The 9,947-nt window shown below is 45.7% G+C and overlaps 1 protein-coding gene across 1 annotated transcript in view; it reads right to left on the bottom strand.

Moving 5' to 3' along the window:
* The window catches only part of ARHGAP40 (Rho GTPase activating protein 40), a 48,579-nt gene extending 47,632 nt beyond the window's left edge, over positions 1-947 (bottom strand). The window contains exon 1 of the mRNA XM_066587342.1: positions 904-947. Within this exon, the coding sequence (XP_066443439.1) occupies positions 904-932 (29 nt within the window). The 5' untranslated portion in view covers positions 933-947. The remainder of the gene's footprint in view (positions 1-903) is intronic.
* Between the last annotated feature and the right edge of the window lie 9,000 nt (positions 948-9,947).

Genomic DNA, 9,947 nt, shown 5'->3' on the forward strand with positions numbered 1-9,947 from the left:
GGTTTCGATTATTTCGAGACTCAATTGATTTCTATGCATAGTTCTTATCCGTACTCTACTGATTTTCACGGTATCGCACTCTGCCCGTGTAGTGAGCATGCAGCATCGTGCTCCGTGTAGATTAGGATACTAGATGGAGATTAGGAAACTCTGAGACCCACAAACTTAGTGCCATGGAAGAAATTGGATCCTATCATAAGTAACCAGGAAAAACTTTGCCAAAAACCCGTGATGACATCCTTGGAACTAAATACATGGCCATCATAGAGCAGCACAAGGCCAGTTTCACACGGGCGATCGCGAATTGGCTGTGAGAGAAATCGCAGCAAAATCACGTTTTTGTTCCAGGGATTTCTGGATGTTTTTTAGAATAATCTCGCAGCGCATTCCTGCCAACCGCAATAAAGACGCGCGATATTTTGCGATTCTTTTTATCGAAAAGGCAATGGGACTTTCTAAAGTTAAAAAATAGAACATGCCACAATTTACGCCGCAGGAGGTCTCCAATACTATATCATTAATAAAGACCACAGAATTCCGATCACTCGCAGGCACTTTTTTGTTTTTATTCGCGGTACCACCACGGCGTATCCCGCATCACTCGTGGGCATGAGCCTAAAATCAGGAGTAGGTTTATTTTATTTATGTTTTTAGTTGCATCTGTCTTTTATACTTTCTCTCCTTCATGATTAATTTTCGGCTTTGGCTTTAAAACCTACAGGTGACGGCAGCACCCTAATAACATTGCTCTATTAACTCCTTACGTAAACGTGGAACGCCCATATATTATAAAAACATCATGCATTCCGAACCACTGAACAGGACAGACTGCAACTAATAACCCCATGAGATGCCCGCCACTGAGGCGGTATTACACACACATAACACAGCGCTGTACAGTACCTGCTCCAAGTAGTCATAAAGCTGCTCATCCAGGAGTTGTGTGCTGCGCGCCTCTGGAGCTGCTGACTGTTTCCCTCCTGATTACAGCAGCTGCCACAAGGAGGAGGGAGGGAGAGCAGTATTATATGTGGGACTCTTCTCAGCTGCAGCTGCTCCCATGGACAATACGTTGTTCCTAGGAATAATGGCTCTTTTCATGCGCGGTCAGTGTAGCGACATGCTGGCTATGAATGCAGCATCCTGCCACTTCGTATATAAACGGCTGGTGCAAGTAATCTGGAGAAGATGTAGCAGAGCTGAATGTAATATGTTCCTCCTTGTTGCTGATGGCTTATTATAGGATGACGCTATATTCACACAATGGAGAATGAAATACGGAAGTGCAATGCAGAAGTGGATTATGCCTTGTTTTGTGTGCACTCTGCATGGTTGGGTTAAGGTCTTCGGCTCACAGGCGGATATTTGCTGCGGAATCTGCAGTGGGTGTCTGCACCGCGGATACGCAGCAAATACCGCCCATGGCGTGCTATGGGAAATCAATTCCACATGTGGAAACCAATTGCGGTTTCTGCGAACAGAAGAAATCGCAGCATGCTCCCTTTTTGCACGGATGGCTTTCATTGAAGTCAATGGAAGCCGTCTGTTCCGCGGGCATTCTGCAATCATCATTGCAGAATGGTCGCGGCAGCAAGCGTCATCACCATAGTGATGACATGGCGTCCTCATGTGCCGGCTGGCGTTTCGGCCAGCATATTCGCGACAGAGGAGAAGACGGCGGAGAGGTAAACTGGGGTCACCGACCGAGCACCGGGTTGAACTCTGCTGCAGGAATCCCACATACGGGGTCTGACCTGCCTTAGGCCTGATGTCCATGGGCAGGTCGGATTCCGTGGGCAGGAGCCTACAGTTGACTCTGACCCTGCCCATGGCCAAGGACATTATTTTACCTGTTCCGGGTCTGTGCGGGTCTTCTGCATCCTGGCCGGATTTTCTTTCTTCTGCACAGCGGATGTGTTCCGGCACGCCAGCGCACATGTGCAGTAGGAGTTTTTCCTTTTAAACTCCTGCTTTCCTGCAGGATCCGCAGCACGTCTGCAGTGTCCGCTGCGGGTGAGGTCAATGGAAGCCATCCGAACCACAGTCCATCTGCAATTGACACTGCGGATCGGTCGCAGGTACTCATGTCATCGCCTAGCGGCAGCGCGGAAAAAAATAAAATGTACTGCACATGACTGACGGCGAGCGTTCATGGTCATCCACAATACAGAAAAGAGAAGGTACGCAGGGTCGACATCCAGCGTCACTGCCAGATTCTGCTGCGGGTTCCCACATGCAGAATCAAGATCGCATGTAACGTGCACTTATAAAACACAATTCAACTACACACGTGTGCACCTGGCCTAAGGCTGCCTGTCCACGGGCGTTGCGGTATCCCGCGGCGGATCTGCTCTGCGGGAGCCGCTGCCCGGGAGCAGGAGCCAGAGAACGGATCTCCGCTGTGAGCCTATCTGACGGAGAATCGCAGCAATCTGCAGCATGCTGCGATTTGCCGCCGGCGAGCGGAGATTCGCTATGATTCTCTGTTCGTGGACAGGGGGGCTGTGCTTTCCATAGCAATGCTATGGAGAGCGTTCACTGCCTTCCCCGCGGACGGATTATCGCCGCAGAGAACGCAATGCAAAAACGCCCGTGGACAGGCAGCCTAAGGGTGAATTCACACAGCATTTTAGCACGTTTTTTGTGGTGTTTTCACTGGCGTTTATCAGAGTGTTTTTGTTTTATTACTTTAGTCTATAGCAAAATCTAGTAGCACCTACGTACATACATAGCAGGTTTAGTTTTTTGTGGTTTTTTTGCACCGGACAGCACACGGACAATGTGCATTCATTGTATGTCCTCTTCTGTGCCTGTGTAATGGACAGGAGTAGGACATGTCCTGAGATTGTTGATGCGGACAATGGGGCCTTGTGAAAAAGCGTCCATGTGTATCGCCTCATAGGTTATAATGGGGTCACATGCCGTGTGCGGAGTAACACTACAGCACAAGGCCTGAAAATACACCCGGCCGACATCTGCAGTACAGATTTTTTTTTTTTAACTCCTGCTTTTCCCGTGGAATCTACGGCCCATCCGCAATGTCAATAGAAGCCATCCGTGCGGAATCTGCAGGAAAATGGAGCATGATGCAAATTTAAAAATTCAAAGTGGAAAAAAAAACTAACTTCCGCCATTTTTGGGTGCATCTTCTTACTATGGGTGACACACTGCAACAAAAATGACATAACTTTATTCTATGGGTCAGTACGATTACTACGATACCAAATTTATACAGTTTTTTTTGTTGTTGTTTTTTTTTGGCTGTACAACTTTAATTTTTTTCCAAAAAATTCAATTTTTTAAAATTCCTTTCTGCCGCCATCTTCTGACCACCCTAACCTTTTCATTTTTCTGTTGACCTAGTTGTGTAAGGCTCATTTTTTGTAGGACGTCCTGTAGTTTCTATTGGTACCATTTTGGAGTACATATGACTTTTCGATTGCTTTTTATTATATTTTGTCTTGGAGGCGCAGTGACCAAAAAAGTGCAATTCTGGTGTGGTTTTTTTTGACGATGTTCACCATGTGGGGTTAATAATGCATTACTTTGATAGAAATGGACTTTTATGGACACACAGATACCAAATAGGTTATTTTGCCTAATGAGGTACAGATGTGTTCCTTTCCCTGCAGTTTTGCGCTGTATTTCATGCATCCCATTGTGTATTGCATGCGCATTTACGCACCTCCCATAGACTCCTATGCGGCTCTCTGGTGCACAAATGTGCAGAAAATAGAGCAGGTCCTATTTTAATGCACACGCAAAAAAGGGAATAGAAATGAACCAAAAGAGGCTCCCCGGACCCCACGTTTATGGTGCTTCTAGTTGACGACCGGTTCCCTTTAACCCCTTAACGCTATAGGACGCACAGTTACGTTCTGCAGCTTCGGGGTATGTATGAAAAGAGATCTCAGAATAAAACAAAAACACATTTTAAATCAGGGGTGATGATGGGCCAACACCCATGTGAACTAGACCTGCGTTAGCAATAAAGTACAGTAAAATGTGCCAATATGGGCACAAAAGCGTCTCGTTCACACCACAAATGTGTTGCACTATGGCAACTCACACATGCACTTACCGATTCAAGTCAATCAGCAAAGCTTTTTCACACGTGTCAACACATTTCACTGCACTTTTTGCACTCACGGGGCATGTTCATTCGCGTGGCGGACAAACGTTCTAATTTAAATGGCCATTTAATCTAATGAGTTCCAGATGTTTTCTTTTTCCAGTTTCATAGCGTAAAGTGCGCATCTCCCTACATATTGAGTGTGCATTGGTGCGCCCCCATAGACTTCTATGGGGACACTTGGTGCGCAATGCGCACAAAAATAGAACATGCTGCAAACTTTTTTTATGCACAAAATATAGAAACGTTTTTTTCTAACCCCATTGAAATCGATGGGGAAAAAAAATGCTTTTTTCCCTTTTTTTAATTTAGTTTCTCTCCTCTGAAAACAGAGCAGAAGAGGAAACCCTGAACTGACCCTAATGGCGGTGTGAAAGCAGCCTAAAGGCTCCTTCACACAGGCGATTGCAATATTGTTGGGAGAAAATTGCAGCGATGTGGCATATGTGCTCATGGGATGTCTGAGCCTCAGCAATGCTTTTTCTTGGAAAAACATTGCGCATCTCATCGCTGACGCTTGCAATTTTCTCGTCCGATAGACAATAGGATTTTCTAATGTTAAAAGCGCATCGCATGAACATCGCAAGTTCATGCGTTGCGATGCGATAAAACGGAGGCTCTGATGTGAAGGCAGCCAAAGGCTATCCTGGTGGCACAGGCAGCTTGGTCTCGGCACTGTCACCCTGCCCTGCTGCACAGTAAGAGCTCTCTGGTGTAAGAGATAAAGCAGAGGCTGGTGGCACAGGCAGCTTGGTCCCGGCACTGTCACCCTGCCCTGCTGCACAGTAAGAGCTCTCTGGTGTAAGAGATAAAGCAGAGGCTGGTGGCACAGGCAGCTTGGTCCCGGCACTGTCACCCTGCCCTGCTGCACAGTAAGAGCTCTCTGGTGTAAGAGATAAAGCAGAGGCTGGTGGCACAGGCAGCTTGGTCCCAGCACTGTCACCCTGCCCTTCTGCACAGCAAGAGCTCTCTGGTGTAAGACTACAATCACACCCATCACATAGTCATATCTGCGACTAATCAGGATGCAATCACTCACAGGGATGTCTCTTTCGCACTACAGTTGCGGTTATATCGCTTCAGGCTTCTCGCACAGCTGGGAAATCTGATCCTTCAGACCATTGCAATAACACCTTGCATCAGCCGCACAGCGGCATGTACATTTCGCAGGTAGATATGTCCCGAATATCGCACGGTGAAGCACCACTTGGAAAGCGAGAACTAAAATTCTATCTATCGCGCTGTGGATTCCAACAGAATTCGGTAGAAGTCTCTCATGCAGAGGGGAGTAGTCCAGCTACATAAGGACAAAGAGGTCAGAGACAAATAACCATCTTGAGCTTATTCACACAACGGGGCGGGTATCTGCGCATGCAAAACACAGAATGGAACCTATTGATTTCGATAGGTTTGTTCTCAGAGGGTGTTTTTTTCAAACGCGTTTTGCGCACACAGAAAAAAGTAGGACCTGCTCTATCTTTCTGCGTTTTGGGCAGCTAAGGCCCCCACAGAAGTTAACGGGAGGTGCGCAAATATGCAAGGAAATGTATGATACACTGCGCAAAATGCGGAGAAAAGAACACATACGGACCTCATTAGCCTCTTAATCCACGAAAAGGGTGCGTGTGTGAACTGGCGCTGCGTGCGCAAAAAGTACAGACCGTGCAAATGTACCTCACCCAACCTCGTTGATGCACAAATGTGTTGTGCTGCGGTGAGTGTTTTTGCGCAAATGCTCGTTTGAAGAAACCCTTAATAATAAGAGAAAAGTTGGATGGAGTGACTTCCGCTAGGGTTTTTTCTATCCGTGTGTGGGACAAGAGGAAGGTGCTGCCTGTTCGCTAATCCCTATGAATGGGGCCATAGTTATGCTTAATAAAGTAGAAATACTTGGGCTTAAAGTGCAATATTTCAAGCAAAAAAAAAAAAAAAATATATATATATATAGCAAGAAGGATATTACTTGGTTCCTCTGTATTTATTTCTTTTAAAAACAGCCAGCCCTAACTCGTTTCGGGTACTCAGCTACTCTGTCTGCTTATATCGTTACAATCACGCTCGTGAGGTATGCATTATGTTGCAGGGGGGCGATGGGGTGCTCCCTCTGTCTAACCACTTAGATCCTGCAGCCGCTATTGCTCACAGGATCTAAGTGGTTAAACGGCAGTGATTGAAGTTATCTCTGATCCTGGCTGTTGTAGGTGGGTGGTAGCTGTACAACAGTCAACACTCTGTGTGTATGGAGTGGGCTAAGCTTCAGAGCGCGCTCCGCACACAACCTGCAGACGTCTGCTATGCTGAAGGGTGTAGAAGCCTCAGATTGTCCTGTTATGGGAATGGCATGGTGACATGACCTAGCACCATCAAATGGGCCATTGCTCTTGCTGTAAGACATACTCTCCTCTATGTCCATCCCTGAACATGTGAGATCATGCTGTTGAAGTCTATGATATTGGACCCGAACAGTGCACAAATACCACTTTGGTGCTGCGGCCCAGAGATTGTTGTTTCTGGAGATCTGTCACAACATTGTAGCAAAGTGTTTGTTACAATTTCAGCATGCAAAATCTCTGAGTCGGACCAGACAAGGAACACTCTTACTGGATTTCCCCTTTAAGAAAAAAGTTGTGGTTGGATCTGCCCGGAAGCCTCATCATTGTGGAGTCTATACAGCAAGCAATGCAAATTGATTCACATTGGTGTGAAAAGACAAAAAAGGGCAAAACATCCAAACTGAAGTGTCATCATTCAGAGCGGTCCCATCCAGATCCTGCGCTCCGCAGATGAACATGATTGCTGGTTGTGGCCTGCTCTGTACTGTAATTGATGGCCACCATACATACACCTCTGTAATAAACACTTCATTATTGCACATCACGTATATGAATTACAATATGCCAGACTGTTTCCTGCTATCTCATCTCCCACTGTCATTTTTCTTCCTCGCCGAGGCACATTTGCATAATGGACAATGCGCAGTTTGGATGAATCATGTGCCAAATGGGTGAGGAAATGCACGGTAGACCGCAAGAGGAGGCGACGGCTGCAGTCAGAACCTGGGAACACTGACAGTACCGGCGTACATACCAGACCGCATGGTTTCTATGGGGCCTGGGAAAGAAGGGGCGCTCCCAGTATCATCTCATCCCCTTTACTACTGGTGTCACTAGCATCAAGGAGATCTGTCATGTGACACGTCTGCTTCAAATTAGCCGATGAATGAATATATATAAATATAATTTTTTTTTTTAGTCCCGTGGACAATCGTACTTGTGCTTTTACAGAGGGACAAGCATCGCTAGTGAATAGAAGTGGGTGAAGATCGTCCTGGCCCACCCACCTCCATTCACAGTAGATGGGCAGCCATAGTGAACGACTGCCTGTTCATACAGACAATGCATGCAGAAACTGAACGACGAACAAGAAACGAATGATTGCGGGAATCTGAACGATTTCGTGTAAATGGGCCTTTAGTCTGCCCCTTCAGGCTCTGCCCTGCAAAGTGTTTTTTTTTTATGGGATCCGTAAGGCCCACAGTCCATGGGCAGATTTTAATTATAAAATCCAGCTAATGTCCATTAAAACTTTATCATCTTCATTTGCATGTAAATGGGTCTCCAGGAGCTGTTTGCAGAGCCCAGCCTGCATCTAATCACACACCCTGCTGTGCGACTAATCACAGGACCTGCTGTGCAAACAGCTGAATTCTTGTTGGGGCTCCTGGTAGAATACAATGTAATCTCCTGACTTCTGCAGAGAACACAGCATGCAGTCTGTTGAAAGTTACTTTATCTCTCTATGGCTGAATGATGGATTTTAAGTTCACTTTTAAATCATCGCTCAGCTGAAAAGTTTAGGATGGTTTTGTTTACATGTAACCATTATCGCTCATTTTTGGTCGTTTGAACCTCTGCCCTCTCATCTCTTCAACTTTCTTATCAGCTAATTTATGACCACAACAAAGTTAATCTTTGTTGTGGTCATAAATGAGATGAGAAGAATGTTCAGGAAAGGGCTGCACTCAATGAACCAATCACAGCCAACGCATTGAATGGCTGTGATTGGTTCATCGAACACTGGCTCTGATTGGCTGAGCCGCGGCACTCAAAAACCAATCAGAGCCAGCGCTTCCTGGAAGCGGCGATTTTGAACCCCTGACCAAAAAGCGCTGGGTGAAAACTACAAGCAAGACTGCCGAAGCTGCAGAGGAGACGTGCTGCAGAGCCGGACAGCGCCTCTTGGGTGATGTATTGTGGGTTTTTTTATGTAACTAGGGGTTATTTTAGGGCTTTTCCAGTAGGATTTTCTACTATAAAAGTTGTATCGGACCGCACGAAAACCACGTTTTTGTGCGATGCAATGCAACACATAGGAAGGCTCCATAGGGAAACATGGGCTACAAAACCATTCAAATCTCGGCAATATTTAGCAACCTGCGATTTTTTTTTTTTTTCTCGCAATGTAACAGCCTACAAAACCTCACTAATATAAAAAAAATCCATTGGAAAGCATGGGCTTCACATACATGTAATTTGTAGGACTGTCACATTGCGAGAGAATAGCACAATTTTATCGCCTGTGTGAAAGCGGCCTTAAAGGAACGGGTTACTTTCTAGTAAAAATTACTACTCGGTCATAAATGATTATGGTTCACTCCAGGGGCCACTATAGGGTCACAGTGCTTCCCCAATCATTTATGTGAAGGCCCTGTGCTCTCCTGTGTATAAGAATGAAAATGGTGGTCATGTGATTGTCATGTGACCACGTCTGCAGCCGACTCCTTGATTCTGTCCACTTCTGCACACATCCTTTTGCTGCCCGTATCCGCACCGCCCTGGGTTGGCGCATGCGCAGACGTGGATGGGGACATTCTCCCTTTAGAGCAAGCCAACATAAAATCCATTTCCCAGGCGCCTCTCTATGCAATCAGAGGGATACGGAGCTAGAGGCTCACACGTCTATAGTCGCCCTATTGTAGGGCAGGTTCGCCTACGGCCATCTGAATACGGCCTAGCACGCGGGAATATATATACGCTTCTACCCTATGACATTCTATTGTGAACTAAAAAGAAGCCACCGTATGCGCTGCGTACTTTTAATGATGGCGCCATTTTTAAAAAGGGAAATGAACGTTTTCTTGGCCTTTTCCCCCCTCTTCAGACTCTTCACTCTGTCACCTCATTTATTGTCCCAACTTTTTACTGTTTTTGATTTTCGTATTGATCACATGGTACGAGTGCGTGCAACTTTATTGTACCGGCATCCCTACATCGCAAAAGTCGATACTGGAAAATGTTGTTAGAAAAGCACGAAAAATTATTATTGCACTTATGAAATACGATTATTAGGTATTTGTGCCAAGTACAATAATAAAAAATGGCCGTTCGCCCCTGCAACATAAAATTAACGGCCTCAGAGCGGTTGTATATTTTTTTAATTCCCTGTAGAAACACCAAAAAAAGATAAAAAGTAAACATTTGGCGTAGTCCTGAATCCTTAAAGTAAGAGGACTTGGCCTTACTCCAACACAGACTTTACGCAGAGGCGCGCCTTAGGTCGACTTCACACAGGAGTATTTGCGCAATATGTAGAGAACAGAACCCGTTTCCGTATTTTGCATTGTGGCCGCATAAAAAAAAAAAAGAGAACGTGTTCTATTTTTCTACGTATTTGCGCACCAAAAGGTCCCCAAAGTCGTCAATGGGAGGTACGCAAATGCGAGGGCAGTACGCAAGGAGATGCACGAAACATGGCGCAATTCCACTCAAAAAAGAACACATTTGGAACACATTAAGACTAACTACCATTTCAAACG

This window comes from Eleutherodactylus coqui, chromosome 13, assembly GCF_035609145.1.
Source record: "Eleutherodactylus coqui strain aEleCoq1 chromosome 13, aEleCoq1.hap1, whole genome shotgun sequence".
NCBI lineage: Eukaryota > Metazoa > Chordata > Amphibia > Anura > Eleutherodactylidae > Eleutherodactylus > Eleutherodactylus coqui.